The 27,889-nt window shown below is 38.5% G+C and overlaps 2 protein-coding genes across 2 annotated transcripts in view; one reads left to right on the top strand and one right to left on the bottom strand.

Moving 5' to 3' along the window:
* LOC134821896 (uncharacterized) overlaps positions 1 to 9,799 on the top strand; it is a 35,779-nt gene extending 25,980 nt beyond the window's left edge. The window contains exons 19-29 of the mRNA XM_063832712.1: positions 1,233 to 1,445; positions 1,836 to 1,952; positions 5,165 to 5,298; positions 6,973 to 7,102; positions 7,463 to 7,710; positions 7,823 to 8,075; positions 8,288 to 8,403; positions 8,546 to 8,644; positions 8,745 to 8,834; positions 8,957 to 9,205; positions 9,334 to 9,799. Coding sequence (XP_063688782.1) covers positions 1,233 to 1,445; positions 1,836 to 1,952; positions 5,165 to 5,298; positions 6,973 to 7,102; positions 7,463 to 7,710; positions 7,823 to 8,075; positions 8,288 to 8,403; positions 8,546 to 8,644; positions 8,745 to 8,834; positions 8,957 to 9,205; positions 9,334 to 9,402 — 1,718 coding nt within the window. The 3' untranslated portion in view covers positions 9,403 to 9,799. The remainder of the gene's footprint in view (positions 1 to 1,232; positions 1,446 to 1,835; positions 1,953 to 5,164; positions 5,299 to 6,972; positions 7,103 to 7,462; positions 7,711 to 7,822; positions 8,076 to 8,287; positions 8,404 to 8,545; positions 8,645 to 8,744; positions 8,835 to 8,956; positions 9,206 to 9,333) is intronic.
* Positions 9,800 to 12,382: 2,583 nt separating this feature from the next.
* LOC134813359 (ras-related protein Rab-23-like) overlaps positions 12,383 to 27,889 on the bottom strand; it is a 31,672-nt gene continuing 16,165 nt past the window's right edge. The window contains exons 2-9 of the mRNA XM_063821065.1: positions 18,896 to 18,995; positions 18,034 to 18,107; positions 15,463 to 15,548; positions 15,250 to 15,326; positions 14,970 to 15,049; positions 14,692 to 14,774; positions 13,937 to 14,032; positions 12,383 to 13,706 (exon numbers count right to left, since the gene is read on the bottom strand). Of these exons, the coding sequence (XP_063677135.1) occupies positions 13,555 to 13,706; positions 13,937 to 14,032; positions 14,692 to 14,774; positions 14,970 to 15,049; positions 15,250 to 15,326; positions 15,463 to 15,548; positions 18,034 to 18,107; positions 18,896 to 18,985 (738 nt within the window). The 5' untranslated portion in view covers positions 18,986 to 18,995 and the 3' untranslated portion in view covers positions 12,383 to 13,554. The remainder of the gene's footprint in view (positions 13,707 to 13,936; positions 14,033 to 14,691; positions 14,775 to 14,969; positions 15,050 to 15,249; positions 15,327 to 15,462; positions 15,549 to 18,033; positions 18,108 to 18,895; positions 18,996 to 27,889) is intronic.

Genomic DNA, 27,889 nt, shown 5'->3' with positions numbered 1-27,889 from the left:
CAAATAATCGCCTTTATATCGCGCAACTTGTTAATACAATGTTCGAGATCCATTGAAAGCGTCATCATCAGCTGCACTGGGCGTGACATTGTAGCTATGACAGAGCAAGACTTTTTTCTCCATCGACAGACTTTTTGGGCAAATGAGGAAAACAGCGAAACATGGAAATAGATACAATGTACGCCATTTTCGGTTTACATTTAGTTGCCTGAATGAAGAAAATTACGAAAAATATTTCCCGACTTCCTAGCAATCAAATCTGCTCATCTGAATGGTAATAGTGGTGAAATGTTTCTAGAATTCTAAAATTGGACTTCGAAAATTTCAGGAGATGGCTAATTCAGATCATTATATTTTCACTACATTCAGTTAAAGTTCAATATCGCTTAAATGTCGTTCGCGTTATAGGTTTTGCTAAGCGATGTTAGCCGATAAACAATTTGTCAGCCCACAACATTACTGGTTACCCAGGTAACCCACAACATAGAGCTACGTATAAGGTCCAGCACCCAACTCCCAGACCCTCTAGGGCTAATCTATGAAATTAGCTGGAGTGAAAGGTGCAACCAATAACTGGGACTAGCTATGTTCAACAACTTTAATAAACCGTGACACATTGGCCAGCTGTATCTACAGCGGAGAGAGTCGTTCATATTTTATGATGTATATTATATAATATATATATTTATATACATGTTATATTAATATACATATTATATTAATATACATATTATATTAATATACATATTATATTAATATACATATTATATTAATATACATATTATATTAATATACATACATATTATATTAATATACATATTATATTAATATACATATTGGTTCTTTTGCGATAGTCAAAACGCGACAACTAGCGCTGGATAGCGACAACTAGCGCTGGATAGCGCTAGTTGTCGCCATCCAGCGCTAGTTGTCGCGTTTTGACTATCGCAAAAGAACCTACATATTATATTAATATCGACCTTTTATAACTCGATTAGGTCGGAAGACATGAATAAAAAATGAAGCAACTAATTTATGATTCTGATCCTCAGTTGAGATCTGTCCAGCACAACTGATTCTGATCGTATCACGTGACATTATAAACCCCTCAGTTGAGATCTGTCCAGCACAACTGATTCTGATCGTATCACGTGACATTATAAACCCCTCAGTTGAGATCTGTCCAGCACAACTGATTCTGATCGTATCACGTGACATTATAAACCCCTCAGTTGAGATCTGTCCAGCGCCACCCCTGGTCGACTCCGGGACGTTTACCAAGACAGAGGGTCAGATCAATTCTACACTGTACGAGGCTGGAGACAAGATAACTTACAATTGTGTGGGAGCTACCGTTCTCTCTGTGGATAGTAACGCTACTAAAACATGCACCCCTCAGAACAAGTTGCAAGAGTGGGAGCCGGCGGGCGAAGTAGTATGTCAAGGTGAGTCAGCTAACAGTTTTAACGGCTCTGCATGGTGGACCACTATTTCTGGGACCATATCCCAAGTTATTCAAGATATACATTATACATATGTAATAAATATGTATATTGTATGTACTCAAATACAGCGAAGTGATAATGAGTGGTTTGCTCGACACTTTGCTTAGTCTGGTTACTACTATAAAGTATAACAGTGGTATGATCAATCAGTATGTGTTTATCTGAGCCACAACCCACTCTATTACTCGGATTCTGCTCGCTAATATCATAAAATCACATACAAAGTAGGGGGGCCTCTATTTTTAAACAGGAGCTTTTTATTATACAGAAGTTATCATGTGTACTGATTAATCAAGTTGAGCGTAATATGAAGGTACCTCCTCCAACCAGCGTGTGTTGAACATGACATGTTTGAGTGCCCGGAGAAGTGCATTAACACGGAACTGGTTTGTGATGGTAACGAGGACTGTGCGGACGGACTCGATGAGGAAAAGTGTCCGGGGACAAGTAAGTCTGGTTTTTAAATATTTTACAGCTGGATAAATTTAATTTAATAGGATAATAAGCAAGATTATTTCAAAAAATTAATAACGTGTCGAGGTTTTGCATAAGAAACAAAGGAATCTATCAAGGTTGTTGAAGTAGAAAAAACAAGGGTCGACCGAGGGCAGGATTTGCGACCGAGGCCAACGCCGAGGAAATTTTGCTTTGATATAACCGAGGCCGAGGCCGAGGAAAAATCGCTATTCCTCGGTTAAACCGAGGCCGAGGCCGAGGACTCAGTCGACCCTTGAGAAAAAACTGTTTCGGGAATGCTGAGACCAGGCGGCGGCGGAAAAGCCTGGCTGAGACATTCAGTTTCATTATAAAATATCATGTCAAAATGAACTTGTCAAAGGGTTTGCGACTGAAAACTAGTAAAGAACCTAAAATCAAAAGACATGTAGAAGAAGGTTGAAGGAGTGTCTGTTTTCTCCGGAGCAGGTGCCACTGCTCTATATAATGACCCCTCCACACAAATCTTAATATAAGCAATCAAATTCAGTTAAACGTACGTCAGCATGAAACAAAGTGATAAATAGTCCAATTTAATCCTAATAATGGATGAAAATTTATAGCATGCTCAATCAAGATATTTGGAATTTCAACAAGTTCCTTAAAAACTCATAAAACTGATAAAACTCACACGGGAGGAAGACCCTGTTTGAGCTCACGCGGTCAACTTTGTGAACCCGTTTGAAGTAAAATGTTATGTTTATCACAACTTAAATAGCATCAGAATTTAAAAATTGACTTCAATTTTTACGAGATTAAATCAACACTGTCCAAGCAAAATACAACAACAGAATACAACTTCGTGGCACTCTATACATAATTATATTACTACGTATAAACTAATTAACAATATGTAAGAGTGACTAGTTTAAGGATTTGTATACGACCAATCAAAAGGAAGAGGCGCCTAACGAGCCATCAAAGCAGTCAACTAGTCACATTCCTCAGCTGCCGGATCCGTTAGGTGAAGTTAGTGTTAAACAAGCTCTAGCAGTCGTAATTTTACCGATCCGAGCCTTTTTAGTGCGTCAATTATTTAAATTGCCGCTTTAACGGGCGGAATGCGCTGTTAAAAAGTTTTCATACTTGTACAGATAATCCGGTACCTGAGGTGAACTAGCACTACAGATTTGTAACACGCAATCTACCACCTGCCTTCACTGTCCAGCACTGTCCTTTACACTCGGTCACAAAGCAGCTATCCAAATCATTAGTTGAGCGTACGAGGTATGCAGATGTTACGGAAGATCAAGCAGCCGACCAGCTACAGAGGAATTACAATTCTTGTCCGACAACCCCAGACAGAAAGAGTGCAAGACAAGGGTACTGGAAAAATGCGGCATCTCTCAGTATAAGAGATAATATTATAGTGTGACGTGAGGCCAGTAACAGCAGCTCCCTGCAGCAGCTCCCGTCCGGCTGCCAGCTGTCTGAGTTGCTAGGTATGGGGTACTGTGGTAGTCTATAACCAGCGTCCGATATCCATTAGTCACATGTCAGATGTACCCAACTATCATGTCAGCTACAAGTACAGTTGTGTCAAACCGGTACGTTCCAATAGCGATCTTCCACGGAATTACTTTCGTTCACATTAAGATTTCGTGTCAGATATTTTGTGTCAGGTTATGTCTGATACATGTCAAGAAAAGATTGGTAAATTTCTCGCCGGTAGTGAAGTGTAGTCGGTAGTGAAGAGTGTTCTGATGCTAGTTACAGACATTGAACTGGGTCATCAAATTTATAAAATTGGTTTGACGGGAACGACCTGGTTCAGATATTCTGAGATTAAAGTTTTTGCAGGATATTTAAGTTTAACTTTAATGAGACTGATTGGAAGATTTAAACGTGCTAGCGAAGTAACCTAATCACAAAGAATAAGATTAGACGAGATATCTTAGCTCACATTTTTCGTCGTAGGTAACTTATGTTGAAAGCAACAACACATAACATGTATTCAATATACCCATATATAACCGATGTGTAGAATGATGAATTTTTAAAGAATGGATTTTCTTCATCAAGTTAGAAATTTTGAGCAATCGGACGAAAATTATAAAAAAACTGTTAAAGTTAAAAAATGTCAATTAACTGAAAATTTACTTCAAATGATCTAAAGTTCGGGTGATTTTTTTCAAACGTTTACCGAATTTTTACAACTCAGCTGCATTGCGTTGGTTGGATTTGTCATATTATCACCGATATGTTTTAGAAGATTAACAACATAAGTGTGCAAAGTTGTCAATCCCCCTCAAGAACCGAGCTCTAGTGGCAAGTGGAGTGGTTACCAAATCTGTTCGAGTATAATTTAATAAATATTTGTATTTGTATGGTTATCTAATTATTACGACAATCGTGCAATTTGAGATGATTGTGTCTGCTCGATCTTAAATTTCATGGTTTATTGAAATGGACAACTTAAGTTAACCTAACATTCAAATTTCACCCTATCGCGATTTTAAATTTAACTATTAATTCTTAGAGATGAGCTGATTTCTATCTTATATCAAATACGAATGACTAAAGTAATGAGATATTTAATGGCATCAAATATTTTAATATTTAAATTATTGAATAAAACTTCGCTACTTTGATAAAGTATAGGTCACTTTGACTTATGACATTTTGGTAATAATGCCACACTTAAATCGTTAGAGCGGGGTAGAAATAGCGTGGCTTCATCTTGAACATTATACCAATAATTCGCTGACAAGTAATTAACGCTGACAAGTTCACTAAATAGAGATGTTACAAGTGCCTGTTACCATGACAACATGCCTGGTATTGACTTATTGAATATAGGCAGGCATACATCTTCAACACGATAGAATTTAAACATTAATATAAAAACCCGATTTCTCTCTTCACTTAAATTCATTCCGAATTTTCAACCTGAACGATCAAAATAAATAAATTTTTCTATAATATCTAAAAATGCATCCAGACGACAGAGGAGCTGTCTCCTTAAACTGTTAATGCTTATCTATATCTTTAGCGGTATAACAAACTTGATTTAATAATATAATAAATTGCAGCGCAATTCAACCTTGAACCTACCACAGAAAAATTCTGAAGAATGCAACGATATATTGCATTTGAGATACTATAGCATATAACACAATTCTGTTGCAAAATATGAAGATAATAACAATTAATCTGCTTCTCAGACACACATTGGATTGTGATTGGGATCCTTGCAGCTATCATTGTGTTCGTGCTCCCCGCTGCTTGTTTCCTCAAGAAAGCTAAAGCTACACGCGCTGAAATGCTCAGAGTTAAGCGTCTTACTGATGATTGGGAGGTAGGACTATAATAATATATTATTCTTTATCGTACTAGAGGTGTGTATTGTGAGAATTCTTCAAGAAGATTCATTTAGCTGACTGTGCAGATTTATAATCAGTGGAGATTGTAAATCGTAAATTGGCTGCACACAATCAGATTCAGAGACCTTGCAATATCTGCATGCAGTAACCAAGGTAACGAAGGAGTACGTAACAGCGCTATTACTGTCGCCACTGCCCACTATGCTGTAAAAGCCGAATAGTTTACCCACGCGACCGGAAGTAGCTGAAACGCGACGCTTTCGGTATAAGTTTATGTGTGGTTTAAAGTTGACACAGACAGACACATAAGTTGAATATTTGGTCCGCGGCTGCGCACATATCAGCCGAACTGTTTGAGTTTGACTGTGCCGAACCATGTACTGAAATACAGCTTTACGCCATTGGCTTGGCTGACACTGACATTGATCAGAGGAAATATCATCCCGCCCTTGTGCACTCAGACTGATATATAAGCGCGCAAATGCTGTGCTATTTAAATGGGTCCGCAGCTGCAGGTTACTATTTTTAATAGATTTTGTCTCGGATGATCTACAAGTAGGGGTTGAAGTTACTATTTCACTTATTTTATAACAAAATATGCGATTAACTAGTTCTTAGCTATTAAATTTATGTAGCATGAGGGCTATCATGGCTTGACTTTGAGAATTAGAACTGATTTGAGCTCAACAATTTTACTCGAGGACTATCAAACGGTTTTGCTTATTAAACAAACTTTTAAAATCCGGACCTCATGTTCTTTATTTATAATAGGTATTATTTATAATATATATTATATATATAGACAATAAAGATGGTAGGCATAACGATTAATTTTAAGCGAAAACTTTCTCAATATCACGTTACACACAAGGAAATATCAATAAACGAAGAAATGAAGCTTTATGTATTCGATTAACTGTGTCAGTTTTGAGCAATTGATAACTTGAATTTAAGGGCATCATTTTAATCGGCGAACTTTCACAGTTTGCCTGTTTTATTTTAAGTTGGAGAGCATTATAACCATTGCTTAATCATTGTTATTTATATTTCCAAGGCTGTTCGATAGATATCTTGAATTAAAGGATATCATTTTTAGAACCGATACCCTGGCCTAATCAGGAATATATTTGAGGATCAGGCGATAAAATAATTATTAATTAACTGTAGCAGTGTAAGCCGTAAGGAATATCAGATTTATACTCCGTTCTCTCCAGATTCTCGGCCCAGTAATTGAGGAACTACGTGTTTAGAGCGAGGTTTGTATCTGTAGTGTTGTTCCCATCCATTAGTGTCCTGTTCTAGATGGACACTTGAAAACACAACAGCAAATACCAGGATGCATAGTCGAGAAAACGCACTCAATGAACTTTAAAAGGTGCCAAACTCCAAAAACTTTAAAAAGCAATCACCGCGATCGAACTCTTACCGAAGTCGAACGTTCAGTTCGGTAAAAGTATAAATAACTTATTGTATCATCAAGAATGTTTTGTTGTTGAAAAACGATCCGAATACCATTACCATCGCTATTCGCTACACTTACTGAATGTATATACTGGTTTTTGGTAGGTATGAAGCCGTTTTTCTATGGAAATCATCTCCATTTCTTTCGACTCTCTTTGTAACTGTCAGTTGACATGTCTATATATCAGGTAAAGAGGGAGCATCTGGAACTGCAAGACAAGTTGGGCGAGGGAGCTTTCGGAATGGTGTTCAAGGGAAGTCTTCTGACTAAACCTAAATACGATTCCTCAATTGTTGTGGCTGTAAAGGAACTTTCCAGTAAGTAAACCATTTTTATCGGGGTTATAACGCTTTTATGGTAAATTTATTTTACGCCATCCTAACAAACTAGAAAGTGACGGGATTAATTAATTAATTAATTAATGTTGTCCGATGGCTATGATTCCCGGAACTGTGCTTTAATTATTTGGCGATTTCATTTTTTCTAGATCAGCTTCTATGTGATTATTTTGTATAATGATGACTAAATCTGTGGCTATTTTATATTTTGTCAATTTTATTTTTGATCGCTTGATTACTCAGATTACTGTAATATTGGCATCTCGCTGTGAGATGTGGACAATTTTAAGGCATATTTTTAAGAATGTTCTGAAACTTAAAGCCAAACACAACCATCAGATGTAGCTACTGAACGGGACGGAATAATGTTCCTGGAAGAAATAAGGCTGAGCAAGAAGCTAGGAAACCACCCCAATATTGTTGGAATCGTTGGCTCTATTGTCGTGTATCAGCCGTACTGCCTGATTTTGGAGTATGTGGATGGGGGTGACCTGATGAACTTCCTGCAGAAGAATAAAGAGAAAAACCAGGCTTGCATTTCTCAAGAGGATCAAGTCTTCTTCGCATGGCAGATCTCTAATGGCATGGTAATACCAGGGATTATTGAACTCGGTCTTTCATGTGAGAAAAGTCTCTCTTTATAATTCCTCATATTATATGCATTATGCTACATATCAAAACCTGACACAATGATTCCAGGAGTATGTTAGCAAGAAAAACTTCGTTCACCGGGACTTGGCAGCTCGTAACATCCTGATCAGCACGAACAAACAGTGCAAAGTAACCGACTTCGGGCTGGCACGAGACCTTTATAATTACGACGAATACCAAAGCGAGGGTGGTCGACTCCCGATAAAGTGGATGAGCCCTGAAGCCATATTCGAGCTCAAGTTCACCACAGAGAGTGATGTGTGGTCGTTTGGTGTGCTCATGTACGAGCTTTTCTCATGGGGTAAGTGTTAAGCGGTAGATTTGAAGATCCGAGTAAACTTGTCTCTGATAATTTAAGCGCTCCCATATCATGTAGTTAGCTTATTTAGAGATTTAGTAATGAGCTGATCGTCAAATCTCTTTTGCTATACCCTGATCTCAAAATATAGAAACTAATCAGTAACCAGTCAACCCTTAACTAATGCCAGCTAATCCCCAACTAATCCCTGACAGGTGGGAGCCCGTATCCGGGTATAGACCCTTCTCTTCTTAGGGATAGACTTGTTAACGGGTTCCGGATGTCAGCTCCTAATGGTACCCCTGACTTCATTTACTCCATTATGCTTCAGGTACATGGAACTTGTAGCTTTGTAGGTACTCGGTCTCACTTAAAATAATTCCCGCTATCATGAAACAAACCAAAAGGTACCGACTTTTTATTGATCGACATAACATAATATCAACATAATATGATACTCCGTCTCTATTCAGTGTTGGGAGTTCAAGTCAGCGGATAGGCCGAGCTTCACTGAAATCAAAAGTTTCATAGAAGGACAAATCAATCACTACCAAGCTTTCCTGGATTTCAAGGTAGGAAGTTTTTATATATTAACTCTTTGATGATTCTAACTTGCACAATACAATTTTTGCAAATTTTAAAGAATATAAAATCAAATAATCTTGTAAACAGGAGAAAACAGCATCGGAGTACGTACCCGTAGACAACGAAACTATATTGCAGATAGAAGATCCTGCTGATAGCCCCTCCGTCGCTCAAGTGGTATGTTATGTCCCTCCACCCAAAATTTCATATATTTTGCCCCTGGTTTTCTGTTATCTGATATTAATAATTTTTAAAATGCTAAATTTTGCAACAACGAAGCCCAATATTGTGTCTGACAGGTAGAAATTACCCCCGATCCACCGGGTCCAAGCAACGGGGGAGAGGTGCCGGGACTCCAGTACAAAAACGTGGCTTTCAAAGGGGACAGTGTGGTCTTCAAGAACGACTACAAGGAACACAAATCACCCGCAGAGTTAAAGCCATGTCTCCAGCCGGAGGATACGATAGTTGGTGATCCTCTGGGTACCGAGTACGCTCAAGTGGAGATGGTGAGACCTAATTCTGAGGCTCCAGCAGAGATTCAACCGGTTTGTAAAAGAGTCTAGCAGTCTGTTAAGTATTGATCTAGCTGTTGGAACCTTTCACATCACTGCACATTGTATGGCACAATTTGTTAGCATGATCCTCGCGCTAATAAAAATAATCCACCATACAGGTCAACGTCGGATTTGTTGACGAGAGAGGCATGGCAGAGATCACCAGGTCAGACTACATGAACACTTGAGAGCTGGCTAGTTGGAGATAAGTCAGAAGTTTGGATGCTAATTATATGCTGCAATGTTCGGTTTGGTTAGTGAGCTCAGTAAGGAGCTGTGAACAATCCTTCTAAAAACAGACTGTTAGTGTTTTATATAAATCAAGATGTCTTTTGAATTATAAGCAAGCGTTTCTGAAAATTTTTTGATAATTGAATAATTGATTATTTTTGTTAATAAAAACGGAACATTTAAAGATTTTATTGATTTAATTTGAAATTGCAGATGAGTATTTTGAAGAATTCATATTTTAAAGTTACAATGATTGTTTGCTGACTGTTTTTTCTTATGAACATATTGAATTGAGAATTTGTAAATATGACTGTAATATGTATTTTTGATTTCGATAACTTTTCAATTTTTAACAAAATGTAAATTGTTTCTTTTAGTTTTTGTGCTATCAACGATTCAACGCCTAATCACAAATTTGCCTAAAATTCCTCTATACAAATTTACGGTACATTATCCTCATTTATACAATAAGAAAACAAGTACATGATGTACTGTATAAGATATAAGCGAGTAAGAGTTATAATGAGCCATGCTAACTATTACAGAAGCGTGCGTTTAGATGGTCCGTTTAGCTTGAGCCCATATCCGGCTCTGGGACCAAGGTTCAAGTAATGTACTATTCAGCTGCATCCTAGGAGACTAACTATTATTTTGTTATCGTCATTTCCAGTAGATAATTGAAAAGGTCGTTTGAGCTAGGTTGTTAGCAGGCAATAACCGCTGTCTCCATTTCTCTTTGTGAATTTTACCAAGATTTATTGCGATTTTAACTGCTTAATGATCGAACAAACCTTTACGCTTCCTTAAACGATGATTACTTTGTACTTTAACAGTGAAGACTAGAAGGTCTTTAGATACGTATTTTGCCGCATGCTTACATTAGACGAAACAATCAATTAGCGGCTTATTTTAACTTTTTAGAGAGCGAATTGACGCTCCAGTGCTAAAAAGCAGAGCTTAAGCCTAAAATTACATTACTGTACTGTACGTCGTACAGTTATAATGGACCTTTCTTAGCATTTGTCGATGCCGTCGAAGTAGCTATATTATTACTATTAGGTGCTTCAAAGCAGTCCTAATGTAAAGCAATATGTTAGTGTGTCACATGGCCACTAGTAGCACTAGTAGTAGCCCCATTTGTCTAATAAATATTCAATATTGGTCCTTGCGACTTTATTAATTTTGGCTGTTTAGTAATAATAGATGCACAATAGATTCTATTTCACTTCAATTTCGCTGTATTAAGAGAGAAGGTTTTATATTTTGTGGGTGGTGTCGTTTCTTAACCTTAGTGTTAAGATGTTATGCTGCCGTGTATACCTAGTATTCAAATATTGAAAATTAATGTAACTATAATGATATCACAGGGCAATGTGAAATGGTTTCATACATCGACCGTGCACTGGCTTTAACCACAGATTGCTATGAATAGGAGCGATTGTATTTGATAGTAAAAATAAACAGTCTATTCCAAATCTGTTAAGTCTAACAAATCTCTACACCAAATTGCTACACAAAGAAACAACCGACAAAAGCACACCTTCTAACCTAGGGCAGAGAATCGAGTTGGTCTTCAACCAAGAAGAAGATGAGCAACAGAGAGGAGTACCTCGACAGTGTCCTCAACTTGATAACCGCTTCCCAGACCCGAGACAATGTTGTTACCATGATCTACTGCTTTCCTGTCGGTTGTGCAGTTCTTGTGGCCCTGGCTCGCTCCCTTCTCACCCTGATCCTCAGGGGCTGGAGCTTCTGGAAAGTACACCAGTTCGTTTTCTTTGTCCTTGTGGTGTCTACTCTGCTGGTTACGACAACCCCCACTGCTTTTATTGTAACTCCAACTGCTATGCTCCGTCCTAAACCATATTGCGGGGCCCTGTTCGATCCTCCCATCCGAGTGGAACAGGACACCAAATTTTACGTTCTAACAACGGGAAAAACCTTACGAGCGGGTACAGCCTGGCTCAGACTAGACCACATCGGGTCTGAAGACCACAGAGTTCTCTCAGAAAGCTGCATTACTGGAGTTAGAAGGTCGAGCACACGGCTAGAGGAACACGTTTTAAGAGCCCCTCGCAAATCTTCAAAATACACTCAGTTCAAGAGAGATATATCAGTAGCAGAGGGGATCTTAGAGTTCACCCGGGGGAGGTTCTACTTTGTGTCAGACTGTCTTGATGTTGAGCGGCTGGCGGAGCGTGCCCTGGGCAGGATGTCTCCGGTGTCTTGTACCAGTGGGTATGTACACAGTGATCAGCTTAGTTATACTAGCTCTCAGACAGAGGATGAATGAACCCCATTTTCAGACGACTGAAACGAAATTCACTATCCCTAGTGAACATTTCACTTTATCTTATTAAAACTTGTTACTATTCACTGTTATTATTAATATACTAATGATGCGTTCTTTAATTCACATTTCACGATCTTATAACTGACCCTTGTTTAACTATGAGAAATATCTCCTGTCCATTTGATAGCAGTATTGAGTATTCAGAGTCTTGGATGTTGATAAAACTGGCAGTTAGCATCATTAACAACGGCATGATATCGTAGAAAACTAAGTAGGCTATGTCTATCCATTTTGATCTAGCCTAGGATAGCGTCATGTGAATGCTGTAGCCTTGTAGAATGTAGAATAATGTACACATTTTTTGATGCGATAATTTTATGTTTGTACAATAGTGTATTACTTAATTGGAATTTGTTTGGAAGCATCAAGATAGAAATTTAATTTGTGATTATTCAGAATTTAGATAACTTCAGTCTATAGTGTGAGCATTTCCCCCACACATCTATTGTATCAGAATACCATTATGACCATTAAGAACATTGAATATTAATTATTGTTATACTTAAATTTGCTCTTCAAACTTCCCATCCATTGGATGGTTACAATGAATCAATAAATTTATGTGAACCAATAAAACGTCTTGATAACTGTCGGTTTCAATTATAAATCTTTCAAAGAAATACATACTTTCGAATTTTGAGAATGATTGCATCATTCAAGATTTTTAGACAAATATACAAAATATAAGATGACGTTTGAAGGTAAACGTAAGATTTTACGACTTGTAATAAAATCGATTTATGCTCGTCGATTCCCATAACGACGTCATTACCTCATTTTTTCGTCTGCCATGAGAAATAAACCGTGGAGTTTTGACATTTAAAGACGTATTTGAGTAATTCACGATTGCAGATTTTACCAAAATCAACTTCAAGACATGGAAGTCTGAGTTTCAAAATACTGACATTCCAGTACTCTGATTCAGATTACTCATGGTTTCAATTAGAGGTATTCGATGACAGCTGCGACAGCTCTTAAATACTATCGACCAGTGGCGTAACGAAGGGCCCCGGGGGCACCAAATCGTCGTTTGAATGTGGGACAATTTTGAAAAACTTAACTGAGGTACCAGCAAAACTGTGCGTTTTGCTTTAGTAACACACTTTTTTAGAGATTTTACCGGCGTATCCTCTAAAATCACCTAATTTGTTCAATTTAAGGGAGGGGCGCCAAAAGGGGAGGGGGCGCCAACAGTGGGGCGCTTTTTCGGCGGGGGGGGGGGGGGGGGGGGGGGGGGGGGGGCAACAGGCAACGTTACGGCTACGCCACTGCTATCGACAGCGCAATAATTGATCCACGGGAATGATTGAATGAAATCATCATCGACTCACTCGATGTTATTGCCAATAAACAAATTCGAAGGAACAAAAACAGATCAGGATACTGACGGGTAGGCTAACTATTAAACTATATTTGTTTTGACACGTGACAGTGATTCTTGGTTTTTATTAGTAAACGCTGGAAGCTAAATATTTTATCGCTGTTAAGTGTCAGAAAAAAATATGATTCACCTCCCCCAACAGTTTACATCGATGGGATTAATTCCCTCCCGCATAAAAATCTTATACCCGGCAATAAATTTCCGTCAAACATAACTTGAGAGAGGTGCTTTATCTTTTTACCTATTTACAGAAGAACACAAAAGTCTAATAATACTGCCAAATTCACTGATCACATTAACTCAAAACTTCACTCATCATTGTACCAAATTGAATATTTTACAACATCATAAATATTCTTTAATCTCACTATAAAGCTACAAAAGAGTACATGCGGGGGCTTTCACTTTCTTGCTAGAGTTCCCCCTACTAGGTTTCAGTTCAAATGCTGATTCCGGCCCTCCAGACGCAACAGGAAGTCTTATAGTGGGGTTATTATCTGGTTGACTAGGCTTACTGCTATGATTATCTGAAACAAGAAAGTTTAGTAGGTCAATTTACAGCTCTGCGGTAACATAGCAACACGGTGGATCGATAACCAATTATGTCGTTGAGACAGAGAGTAGTGTCTAAAGTCTATGATAAGTAAACTATATTATAAGTTCAGTGATGCAACAATATCAAGCACTAATTAGTGAACGATATGATCCACACGCTGTTGCTAGGCAGGCTGTCAAACAAGCTGAGCGTGACGAGTACCTGTGACTGGATTTGCTGGACGCTTGTGTTCGGGAACGGTTAATTGTACTACGTTATCTCGCGTTGATAAGTAGGAGGAGACTAAATATTTGAATACTGAAAATAAGTTTAGGTCAGTGAAAACAACCTCGAAATTGAAAAGGAGGTTAATCGGTAAGTTAAGACAGAGAGCCACGCGCACGTCATGCACGCTATTGCGCGACGCACAAAATGCTATACTGCAGACAAACAATTTTTGTTTGCCATGTAAAATTAATATTGCGCCCGACGTTAAAATATGCATTCGTAGCAAAAATTTTATGCAGACTACGGCGCTTGGGTCAAGTAACAAATTGACGCAAAAACTGTAGATTTGGGTGAACATAATACCAGACACCATTGTTAAGCAGACAATTCACATATCCAACTATTAGATATCGCTTGGAACCCAATCAAAAGTAACTTTTGAGTTTGTCTACATTTTGACCACAGCAATTAATCTACTGTAAGAATTGAACTCGGCAATCAAACCATTTCCAAACTTCTCAATCGTAATAACTAATAATAAGAGAATCAATCGGTGTCCCCATAATCAAATTAAAGTATGCCATCTGCAACATCAAGTGAACGGCTGGCTTTAAGAAATTAAATAAGTATCTTAAATTTGAAATGAAGATCCCTTCTAATAATGCTTAGTGTTAGATCAATGGTATGTAATAGGACAGTAATCCTATAATTTAATATCAGTCGAGTATTAAATGTCACCAGATACTCACATTCTTCTATATTGAAATCCTCCTTAACTGAGGCCCTAAATAGCTTTACTTTTAGCCTTTTTGCCATTTCTTCAACCTCCTCCCTGAAAAAGCAGCAAGATGAAAAATCTGATCAAATTAAATTTAAACAAAGCGACAAGATCAGGATTCAGCAGGATTTCCAACGTTGTGAAAGTCGAGATGTTCATTTACTAAATCCCAATCTAATTGTAAGTAATGAAAAGATGTAGCTATCACTTTAACAACCTAAATCTAATAACCGTAAATAACCAACTCACACAGTCATCTGGGCCTCATCAATAAGATCCACTTTATTCTGAACCAAAGCCATAACTATATCACCAACTTCATCTTCTACCTGATAAAAGTTACAATTTGATTATGTGACGTCATCAGCTTTACAATGTGACGTCATCAACTTTACAACACGAATATTCGTTCACTGATTGTACGAGTCACTATTACGTGCAACAAAGTAGGAAATTAAGATTTTAGAAATTTAGAATATTGTAGGTATGTATAAAAAGGCATGTATAAAGATGGAGAAAATAATATTACCTTCGTTTTCCAAGAAGGTATGGCGTCAAATGAATCTCTGTCAGTGGTTGAAAATGCTAAGACGGCTATTTGACCACCTAAATATACATTGGTAACCATGGTTACCACGTATGTTGCCTACATCCTTGTTAATATCTCTTATTTAGTTAAAGTTTATAACTGACAGCTTATATAGGTAAAAAGGAATACTAATATCTCTGTAATTAAAGTCACCTCGGTAATAGGTTCTGGTTATAGCATCAAACTCTTCCTGTCCAGCTGTGTCCCATAACATCAGCCTCACGTCGTTTTCTTCTATACTGTAACAGTGCAGTGTAACAGTGCAGTGTAACAGTGCAGTGTAACAGTGCAGTGTAACAGTGCAGTGTAACAGTGCAGTGTAACAGTGCAGTGTAACAGTGCAGTATAACAGTGCAGTATAACAGTGCAGTGTAACAGTGCAGTGTAACAGTGCAGTGTAACAGTGCAGTGTAACAGTGCAATATAACAGTGCAGTGTAACATTGCAGTGTAACAGTGCAGTGTAACAGTGCAGTATAACAGTGCAGTGTAACATTGCAGTGTAACAGTGCAGTGTAACAGTGCAGTGTAACAGTGCAGTGTAACAGTGCAATATAACAGTGCAGTGTAACATTGCAGTGTAACAGTGCAGTGTAACAGTGCAGTGTAACAGTGCAGTGTAACAGTGAAGTGTAACAGTGCAGTGTAACAGTGCAGTGTAACATTGCAGTGTAACAGTGCAGTGTAACAGTGCAGTGTAACAGTGCAATATAACAGTGCAGTGTAACATTGCAGTGTAACAGTGCAGTGTAACAGTGCAGTGTAACAGTGCAGTGTAACAGTGCAGTGTAACAGTGCAATATAACAGTGCAGTGTAACATTGCAGTGTAACAGTGCAGTGTAACAGTGCAGTGTAACAGTGCAGTGTAACAGTGAAGTGTAACAGTGCAGTGTAACAGTGCAGTGTAACAGTGCAGTGTAACAGTGCAGTGTAACAGTGCAGTATAACAGTGCAGTATAACAGTGCAGTGTAACAGTGCAGTGTAACAGTGCAGTGTAACAGTGCAGTGTAACAGTGCAATATAACAGTGCAGTGTAACATTGCAGTGTAACAGTGCAGTGTAACAGTGCAGTATAACAGTGCAGTGTAACATTGCAGTGTAACAGTGCAGTGTAACAGTGCAGTGTAACAGTGCAGTGTAACAGTGCAGTGTAACAGTGCAGTGTAACAGTGCAGTGTAACAGTGCAATATAACAGTGCAGTGTAACATTGCAGTGTAACAGTGCGGTGTAACAGTGCAGTGTAACAGTGCAGTGTAACAGTGCAGTATAACAGTGCAGTATAACAGTGCAGTGTAACATTGCAGTGTAACAGTGCAGTGTAACAGTGCAGTGTAACAGTGCAGTGTAACAGTGCAGTGTAACAGTACAGTGTAACAGTACAGTGTAACAGTGCAGTGTAACACTGCAGTGTAACAGTGCAGTGTGACAGTGTAGTGTAACAGTGCAGTGTAACAGTGCAGTGTAACAGTGCAGTGTAACAGTACAGTGTGACAGTGTAGTGTAACAGTGCAGTGTAACAGTGCAGTGTAACAGTGCAGTGTAACAGTGCAGTGTAACAGTGCAGTGTAACAGTGCAGTGTAACAGTGCGGTGTAACAGTGCAGTGTAACAGTGCAGTGTAACAGTGCAGTGTAACAGTGCAGTGTAACAGTGCAGTGTAACAGTGCAGTGTAACAGTGCAGTGTAACAGTGCAATATAACAGTGCAGTGTAACAGTGCAGTGTAACAGTGCAGTGTAACAGTGCAGTGTAACAGTGCAGTGTAACAGTGCAGTGTAACAGTGCAGTGTAACAGTGCAATATAACAGTGCAGTGTAACATTGCAGTGTAACAGTGCGGTGTAACAGTGCAGTGTAACAGTGCAGTGTAACAGTGCAGTATAACAGTGCAGTATAACAGTGCAGTGTAACATTGCAGTGTAACAGTGCAGTGTAACAGTGCAGTGTAACAGTGCAGTGTAACAGTGCAGTGTAACAGTGCAGTGTAACAGTGCAGTGTAACAGTGCAGTGTAACAGTGCAATATAACAGTGCAGTGTAACATTGCAGTGTAACAGTGCGGCGTAACAGTGCAGTGTAACAGTGCAGTGTAACAGTGCAGTATAACAGTGCAGTATAACAGTGCAGTGTAACATTGCAGTGTAACAGTGCAGTGTAACAGTGCAGTGTAACAGTGCAGTGTAACAGTGCAGTGTAACAGTGCAGTGTAACAGTGCAGTGTAACAGTACAGAGTAACAGTGCAGTGTAACAGTACAGTGTAACAATGCAGTGTAACAGTGCAGTGTAACAGTGCAGTGTAACAGTGCAGTGTAACAGTGCAGTGTTACACTGCAGTGTAACAGTGCAGTGTAACAGTGTAGTGTAAAAGTGCAGTATATCAGTGAAGTATAACAGTGAAGTATAACAGTGCAGTGTAACAGTGCAGTGTAACAGTGTAGTGTAAAAGTGCAGTTTAACAGTGCAGTGTAACAGTGCAGTGTAACAGTGCAGTGTAACAGTGAAGTGTAACAGTGAAGTATAACAGTGAAGTATAACAGTGCAGTGTAACAGTGCAGTGTAACAGTGAAGTGTAACAGTGAAGTGTAACAGTGAAGTGTAACAGTGCTGAGTGCAGTATAACAGTGGAGAATATGAAAGTACAGGACAGTAAATTAGTCTAGAAATTCCACTTTTTCACAACAGTTATTGTTGTTTCGAAATCATTAAAAGAAAAATATGAAATTACCTTAATTGTCGTTCTAAAAAGTCTACCCCGATCGTCTTTTTATATTCTGATGTGAAAATTCCTTTGCAGTATCGCTGAAGGAGTACATTACAATAAAATAAAAATAATAATACATCATGTGATCCTGATTAGAGCTAAACTTTTCTTTCCAACGAGGAAGTCCGATTCAGAAGTGGCAAATTTTAATTCATGTCAAGGCCTCACTTGATGAAGATATAGAAAAGTTGGTTTGAGCAGTTTAAAACGACATTTCCTGATTGCCTTACCTGAATCATAGAGCTTTACCTGAATCATAGAGCTTTACCTGAATCATAGAGCTTTACCTGCATCATAGAGCTTTACCTGAATCATAGAGCTTTACCTGAATCATAGAGCTTTACCTGAATCATAGAGCTTTACCTGAATCATAGAGCTTTACCTGAATCATAGAGCTTTACCTGAATCATAGAGCTTTACCTGCATCATAGAGCTTTACCTGAATCATAGAGCTTTACCTGAATCATAGAGCTTTACCTGAATCATAGAGCTTTACCTGAATCATAGAGCTTTACCTGAATCTTAGAGCTTTACCTGAATCATAGAGCTTTACCTGAATCATAGAGCTTTACCTGAATCATAGAGCTTTACCTGAATCATAGAGCTTTACCTGAATCATAGAGCTTTACCTGAATCATAGAGCTTTACCTGCATCATAGAGCTTTACCTGAATCATAGAGCTTTACCTGAATCATAGAGCTTTACCTGAATCATAGAGCTTTACCTGAATCATAGAGCTTTACCTGAAGGCTGAATCTTAGAGCTTTACCTGAATCATAGAGCTTTACCTGAATCATAGAGCTTTACCTGAATCATATAGCTTTACCTGAATCATAGAGCTTTTGCCGACAGCTCCATTTCCTACAATAACACCCTTGATAGGAACCTCAAAATCGTCTTCTGTCATATCACACATCTCTCTAGCTACATAGTGTGGGACCGTGAGCTTGTGGGATTTAAGGGGACATACACCAAAACCTTTTTTTCTGGGACCCGGGATTTGACTTCATATTATGAAAGTATAGATAACGACTGTAAGATTTGAGGCATTGAAAAATTTTTTTGAGAGTACGCACATTTGAAAAAAAATTATTTTCTTTTTCGAAAGTTTTGGAAATTTTGAGAAGTCTGTCACTGTAATACCAATATTTCAGTCATTTTAAACGTTTTTTGGCTGATTTTTTTACTGAACATTATTTACAATCCGTACAAGTAATCCTTAAAAGGATTTTATAACTGGGTATATTTTACCAATCACCCAGGTCATAAGATATCGCTTCAAAAATTCTTGTGAGTGTAGCTGATAATCATATCCAACTTTTTGAACAGGATTTCTCTCAATTATGAGTTTTAAGGTATGAAATGTGGCCTCAAACGACTTAGTATAAATAAACAACTTTGATTTTTTGCAAAAATTTCAATATTGCCTCTCTCGACCTTGTTTGGTCTGTAACTTCGTCATTTATTGTTGAATTACAAATCCTTTAAAGGATTACTTGTACGGATTGTAAATAATGTTCAGTAAAAAAATCAGCAAAAAAAACGTTTAAAATGACTGAAATATCGGTATTACTTCTAAAAATTTGAGTCCCCCATTCGATTAAAGATCTTTTCAAGTTCTGTCCTAGAAATGAAAAACTTCGTCTGATTGTCCCATTACTGAGGTTAGATATCTCCCAACAGAACTTTTTGTACACCTCTACAAAAATTTGGAACGATCTCATCCCCTATGTATTCGAAATATGTGATGCTAATAAAGATGGGATAATAATCCCGGGTTCTTCCAAAAATTCAGACTTATCAGCCTCGTCAGGTATTATTAAATCTAACCTTAAAAAGCACTTGCTATCCCTTCAACATCGAGATGACCCTAATACATGGTAACTAATCTATATTGTATCTCAAATTCTACATCCGGTACGGCTCTGCACACATGATATCTCTCTCTGCCATGAAACATGGCTAACCTTTTAAACTATGATTTAAAACCTAAACCGAAACTAAAACTCAACTGGGCTCTCCTGTGTCACCAAACTAGACCAATAAGCAATTTTAGATAATTATATTTTTCTATATTTGTATAATAAGTATATTGACGTAGTAAATGGTTAAGGGGGTTTCAAGCACAGGTCACTCTCAAATCCTAAAGATAAGCAGTGGCCTTCGGCACTTGAAACCTCTTCAAATCTCCCCTGATTTATTTATTATTGATATAATTGTTTGATTGTGCCGTAAAAATAAATATTTGTTTTATTAAATATTTGTTTTATTATACAATAGCTAAGATGTGACATAAAAAGTTTAGTTTCAAATATTCAGATTTGGGAATGAATTTGCAAATTCTCTTAATCAATACAATACTGGAGTTCAGCTTTAAAGATAAATGATTAAGATGTGGTTCCCAACTTAGCTGTTCGTCTATTATCACCCCAAGAAACTTTGTACATTGAACTTTTTATAGCTTTTTGCCATCTATTGAAATCGTTAGATTCCTGTTAAAGGGCCGTGTTCTAGCACAGGTCTGTGTTGCTCTTGACAAACCTGGCTGAAAATGCATATAACAACTTTTCCCTGCATTTATATGTAACTTGTTAGACTCCAGCAATAGCAGCAAATCTGGGGAAACTTGGTGGACATTGACTTTTTTCACAAAATTTGTGTATGTTGACTTCAACATGATATTGCAGATTATTGTGGTTAATCTCAATGTTGGAGTGATGTTTTTCTGGTGCACAAAACACTGCAGTACAGTTATGTTTAATAATTGAGGTTAATGAATCCTCTATGTGGCCACTATGGTGGTTAAAATACCAGTTTTAGGTTTAACCACCATTTTGAGATATGATATTATGAACTGAGTAGATCATCCCATGGTGCAACTATTAACAAAAGTTTAAAACCCTCATTGGGGGCATTTTGTGGTCCTAATGGTGGTTAAATGGAAGATGAGAATGAGCAATAAATATTGCTCTGGTTATAGATGTATAGTGGTGGTTGTTCATTTGTACATGGATGATAATTTTTCATCACAAATGTGCAATTTAATAGTATGGTTAATTTTAAGTGGTTAATATTCGTAAAAAGTGGTAAAAAGATGGTTAAAACATCAAAATATTTTGTTAACCACCAATCAAAACAATATTAATGATTTTAGTCAAATTTTTCTGGTCAACAAAGGACATTTGAAGGGTTTTGATAAAAGTTATCAAGAAATGTTGTCATAAAAGTGGTTAAAAGGGCTATATGACTTGCTAGGCTGTTGAACAAGGCATAGATCTATTAAAGTAAAATCCTCTCCGAACCTCCACGTAGTGTGGCCTGGTTGGCACTAACGGGTGGTGTGCTCTCTTGTTGAGTACAAAGGTTGGGACTTGCCAACTCACAGTTCCCAAAGGAACCAGGAAGTCAACACTAACAGCTACCAAGCACCAGGAAATTTCTCTTTCAGATATCAGGTTACAAGATAGTACACACACAAATGACGATATGTTAGACACAGATACCTAGCTCTAAGAGCTATTAAATCACCAGGAAATTCTATTTCAGCTTTCAGGTCCCATCGAAGTCACCCACCACAGAGCTAGGGATTTTAATTCGCTCATCCTGACTACAAGGACACACTGATAATGAGTAGTCTTGGCACTTCTCCCTCCAGTAACCACTTTTCAGGTCTTTTCAGTTAAGACAGCTAATGCGTAAGGGCTGACACACGCTAGACACAGGCTCGTGATAAGACAGAATTAGGTATTTCAACTCTGACTACGAGGACACACTGATAGCGAGAATTCCTGGCACTTCTTCCTCCAGTAACCACTTTTCAGGGGACCGGGTTAGCTTTGGCACACTCTTTATTGAAGTGTGACTGGACGCTCTACAATCATCTAGTAGCAGCAGAGTTTGACTGACACTCTTACTGGTTCTATTCAGTTTCTACAGCGGAAGTTCTCAACACTCGAAAACAGTTCATCTCGGACATCCTGCAGAGATGCTTTATCACAGCCTGCCCCATTACACGGGGAACCCTTAGATCTACAGTACCCTGGTGGACAGCATAGCTCACCAAAGCATAGTGGACCTCTTTAGTTCTGAGAAGCAAAGCTAACTGGGCCAGGAATAAACATCAATGCAATGCTTAGGGGATGCAAATAGGACATACAACGTTTAACGATTTACTCGAACTTTTGATTCATTTTTTAGCTCGACGTTACATGGTATCAATTCAGGACAGATATTCCTTCTTCAGGTTCATTGAGGAAATCGTACCCGCTATTTGCGTTACACATGGCAAGTATCTGGACAAATGATATCTTAGGATCTCCATCAATCATAAATTCCTCTCAGATTCCCAGGCTGCATTTAAAGCGCTTAACAGCACCAGTTTTAACTCCAGGTTCGATCTGAACATCTCAGACCAACTCAACTCACTAGGTATTCTCATCGAGTAGAACTTCGTTCCAGGACATGAAGGAGTACACGGTAAAGAACAATGAAAGATCAATGCAACAACATCCCCATAGGACCAGAACCCTTCCTCCCAATTAGGCCACACTCAGTGACAGAGGAACATTCCACTTGAGATGTTCCTCAACAAATATAAATACAGGAACTTTAATTTTTCTGGAACTCACATCAGATGGCTAACATGGTCGCTTTCAGGATAGGTCACAGCCCACTAGTTTATTTTCAGAACGTGGTAAACAACGTCAAATTCGAGACGCAAGATTGTGAACACTTTTCAGGATAAGCAGAAACATCCCAGGACCTCCTCTGCCAGTGCATCCAGATCATGACGTTCAGAATGAGGATAATTGGTAAACTCTACCTTAACAACAGTAAACTACAATCATATCTTCAAATTTGTGGAACAGTCGACAAGACTGGATAGGGAAAACCCTTTTGGGTAACCTCCTAGGATTCTTCACCAGGAACTTTCGCTAAATCCCATACTAGGAACTCAACCTAGGCCCATAGAGACATATCTCCCAGGCTTTGACCTTGCTCGGAAGTCCCTTGTCTGCCCGCAGAAGTATTACAACGGAAGTGGGTTTGCTCTGAGACAGGTAGTGACAGCTTCAAGACTCCAGGGGTCTGTTGCATTGATATATATTATTTTATGATTTCGTATATACTTTGGGAGTCCTGGCGTGCAGCTAGCAGGAGTTGCGTTCTGTGGGCACGGTGATAAGGCCTCCATCATTTTAGTAAGAGGCCAGAAACAGAGAGAGAGAGAGAGAGTTTGCAAATGCACAATTGACTCGAAGTTTATGCATTCCGATCAATGTGCAGCTAAGGTTGACCATTGTTAATGATCTGGCCCGGCGCGCGCTACTTCGTAGCACTTGCCATCGAGAAGAAATCGGCGCGCGCTACTTCGAAGAAATTTAGACGAATAACATCCGTCAAAGCTAAGGTGGTTAAAATGTCTTGAAAATACACTATATTTGCACTAATTAACCATTTTTAGAGCATATATTAACTTTGTAAAGCTATAGCTGGCCATGCTGCATTATTTAGATATAACTAACAGCTCATTTATATACACAGAAACATTGCTGAGTCCTTTGTTGCATCCAGCATGGTTAATAAAGGTCTTCACATAGCCATGTGCCTCCGGCGGTCGCGCGCTACTGCAAGCGAGAGGGCTCTGGTTAGAGCAAGCTTCGACGCGCCGCGCGAACTAGCATTCTTGCTTCGCATCGTCGATCGTTGCTCTGCGAAGCAGAGCAACGATCTCAATGCTCAATGGGTTGACATCGTCAAGCAAGGTCTAAAATTGACCTAAATCAGTGTTTTTGGACGTTTTAACCGCCATACGGCCACAAATTCTGGTGCATTATCTTTAAAATCATTTATTAATTATCCTTCAGCTATCTCTCATAATCAAATATCAAAACAAATAAGGCACCAAAAGTTCGGTGGTTGCTGAATAATAATTAATTTGTGATGGCTTCTGTTGACTAAAGGTCCAAAATATAAACATGTACTGTTTTAACCACATTGAGGCCACATTTAAGGTTTTATGGTATTGCATTGGGACCATAGCCAAAAGTTTTGGGCACCTAAGTGGTGTATTCTGCTTTTGGAATTATGGTGATATCTCGATGCTGTGCCATACCAGGTGGTTAAGTACGCGCGCGCACGCGTACAAACATGGTTTTTTTGATATACCACAGTTGGTGGTTGACAGTTCTACATCAGACCTTCACTAAAAGTATTGGGCACCATGGTGGTTACATAATATATAAAGAAATTAAGCATAAACTAAATATGTTGGCCTACAGATGGTTAAGTACGCGCACGCGTACACTATAACATAAACATATAAATTGACCATTGTTAATGATTTGGCCCGGCGCGCGCTATACTACTTCGAAGAAATTTAGACGCGTAACATCCGTCAAACATATAAACCATTCCACAGACCACATTTATTAAAATTTTAACTATCCTTCTTCAACTTTGACGGATGTTACGCGTCTAAATTTCTTCAAAGTAGCGCGCGCCGCTTTCTTCTCGAAATGGCCCGATGGCAAGTGCTACGAAGTAGCGCGCGCCGGGCCAAATCATTAACAATAGTCAAATTAAACTATGTGTCGATAAACCATTTTTGTTCAATAATGACCATCAATTAGTGTTGTTACCATCATAAAGTGTGTTTATAATTATGATCTATGGTACATTGTTATTTACCATATTTATATTTTAGGCTGTAACCTTATTAGTTCAATGAAATAAACCTAGCATGCCTTGGTTGCAGCATCGATTCACTTATAGGTGCATATAGGGCCCGATGTAATTGTTATGATCAGTTTACTAGTCAACTGGTGTTTCGGTGTCCCTAATTTTGTTTACACTCTGTCACTTGTCAAGACATGTAAGGTCATTCGGCGATATTTTCTTTAGTAAGTAAGTAAGTAAGCATATAATATGCACTTTGTGATTGTTTCTCCCATTTTTCTTTTCTTGCATTGTAAGCCCTGTCTCTTGTAAAAAGGACCACTTTTGTAGATACACACAGTCTCTACGTCTTTATCCTCTGGTCCCTAGGGTCTGCTGACTCCGGGCCAGAGGAAATTTACCGATTGCCAAGGTTTGATGCCTAGGCAGTCGAGACCTCTTATTGAGATCCGATATAATAATAAATAACCTGTAAACCTGGAGGGATATTATTACTCCTTGTTAGGTGCATCTGCCTTATTTAGTCAGGATTTAATTTGCAGTTATAAACGTCTGTTTTTCTAATAGTTTCACCCCGTCCAAGGCGAGATGCAAAATCTCCACTGTCAATTAGGTATCATTTACAGCTGAGCATAAGGGTTAAGTTTAAATTATTTAAACTGTATAAAAATAACATTAATTTATTATTATTATTATTACTGGGGCTCTGCCATTCTCATAGTATACTCTAAGGCACCATTTAATACATACAGCTCTTACTAAGAAAATATAATTTTTGAGAAAAGACAATTTTATTATTTATCACCAATCAATAAATATTTATCCGAATAAATTTGATTTAAAATTAAATGATACAAGTATGCTAGCAGCTAGCGCGCTTGTATTTAATCAGTATACACGCTGTTAAAAAGGGTCTTACCACACCGCCACTCACATTAGCACAGTTGGTGAAAGGACCCATACCAGGCGCTGTTAAGCTTTTATGACTGCTGAGAGTGGCGACGGGTCTGACATTAATTTTGTATTAGTTTGCATCGTATTCCAGTAAAATTTTAGTTTTGAGTTATATGATTTTGCGATATTTAAGTCACAGCTGCTCGCAACACATTATTGCATAAAAATTGTTAAATATGCTCGCTATACACTTAACTTTTAGAAATTCAAGTACATTTGTCTTTAGAGCAGGTGTTTGAGATGGTGAAGTAGAAGTAAAGCAACCTTATTCAGGATGACTTAAAGTCACTGAGGTAAAGATAGCATTCTTGAACAATTTAGAACACCAGTAAATATTAACATAAACTGAAGTAAATAGATAAATAAGAATCATTACAGATGGTCCCCAATAATGTAACACCTTTGACCTTCCCAACACAGTCTTTTGCATTTAACTTGAAATTGAAGTTTGAACCAGGCCTTATCAAAAGGACTTCTTACTGTTACTGCTTCAGTGTCCAGATTAACACTTAACAGCATTATCTACTACATACTTAGTCTCGTTATTACAGTTGCAGAGTAAGACACTGAGTTTATAAACCAAAGATCGGTAGTTAAGGATGAGATCGAAACATATGTAATACAATTTGTTAATATCGAATATTGACACCCTCAGAAGTGAAAATGTCTAATTGTTAGAAATCAAATAAAATCAAAACATAATGATACATAAGATCATCAATAATAAGATCATCTATAAAGTTAATTTCAATAAAAAATACATAATGATCGATACATAAGATCATCAATAATCAGAGTTGAGACACAGTTAATAAACTGCGGAGTGACTAAAATGCTATACAGCAAAAACAGAACGCTCCAACCAAACACTCCACCTACTGATCCTAACCACCCTAACAACTCTCTAGCTCTCTCTCTTCAACCCTCATTCCCTCACTCCTCTTGGTGCACAAAACCATTCTAACCTATGTATGTCCCCCCTAAGGGTTCCACAAGCCCAACGGTACATAGTTAGACGAAAAACAGAGAAGCCTTGATTGCCAGATCAAGGACTGCATCAGTAGCAGCGAAATACGGATATACCTTCTCCCTTACAGTCAGCGAGCTGACAACTATCTGACTGTGTCTTTTAGGCCTTGCCACACCACCTTCGCTATTGCATCCGCTCGCCCGTATTCACTGACACATGCCACACCTGGGTTTAGTATGAAGATGTACTCATATTCACCCAAGATGCGGAGATGCCTCAGTTTAGCGAGTTGAGATACAACAGCAAACTCACAGGAGCATGGATCAGAATCATCAGTTACCAACCTGACACCGTTTCGGGGCTTAAATCGCAATACGGTTTCCTGTCAGGCGCCCCAGCAGTCCACCCTTGAACCACCATCTGATCCGAGAGTCACTTGAGGAGACCCGTTAGAGCTCGCAATTGGCGACGAGATAACGTTTATGGTACCTCTAGATGTTATAGTGAACTCTCAAGCTCCAACCTTCCTGAACTCCCATTCCCTCTTTCTCGATAACAAGTAAATCCATCTGGAACAGTGGGCTGCTTCTTTCCCGCTGTCCCGTACCAGCTTCTTCAGCTCTCTTCCCCTAAAACCAATCCTCCTCGCAGCTCTCTCCAAACTCTGCGCAACCACTCCCCTAGCTCCAACTTCGACTGCGGCATTATAACAGCACCAACCTTTCGCCTGAATCTCAGCCTGCAGACCGCTGTATCGGTCGAGCTTGTACTCGTGCGATTCAGCGATCCGCTCTTCAGATGGTACTGTTAGCTCCCACCAAATAACTGTCTTTGCCGACCTTGAGAATATCACAAGGTCCGGCCTCAGCCGTGTTTCCACAATCTCACTGGGAAACTTAAGCTGCCCCTCAAGGTCTGACAGCACTATCCAATCCCGATACCCACTCAGGATCCCAAAACCACGACTCTCCTTCCGGTCGTCTGTACCTGCTTTTCTTTTCCCAGCAGGAACAAAATAATGATCGATACATAAGATCATCAATAATAAGATCATCTACAAAGTTAATTTTAATAAATCAGACATTTCAAATTATGAGCTATCAGGCTCAACAGCCCTAATCGAATCAACTCAAATAATAATGACACCTTCTTTTCCTACTTAGTACTTATCACCATTCACCTAATCTGACACTTTCCAATGATAAAGACATAATAAAT

The sequence above is a fragment of the Bolinopsis microptera genome, chromosome 1, assembly GCF_026151205.1.
Source record: "Bolinopsis microptera isolate Bmic1 chromosome 1, MBARI_Bmic_1.0, whole genome shotgun sequence".
In the NCBI taxonomy this organism is placed as follows: domain Eukaryota; kingdom Metazoa; phylum Ctenophora; class Tentaculata; order Lobata; family Bolinopsidae; genus Bolinopsis; species Bolinopsis microptera.
The sequence above is the reverse complement of the archived record's forward strand: the minus strand, read 5'-3'. Positions and strand labels throughout refer to the sequence as shown.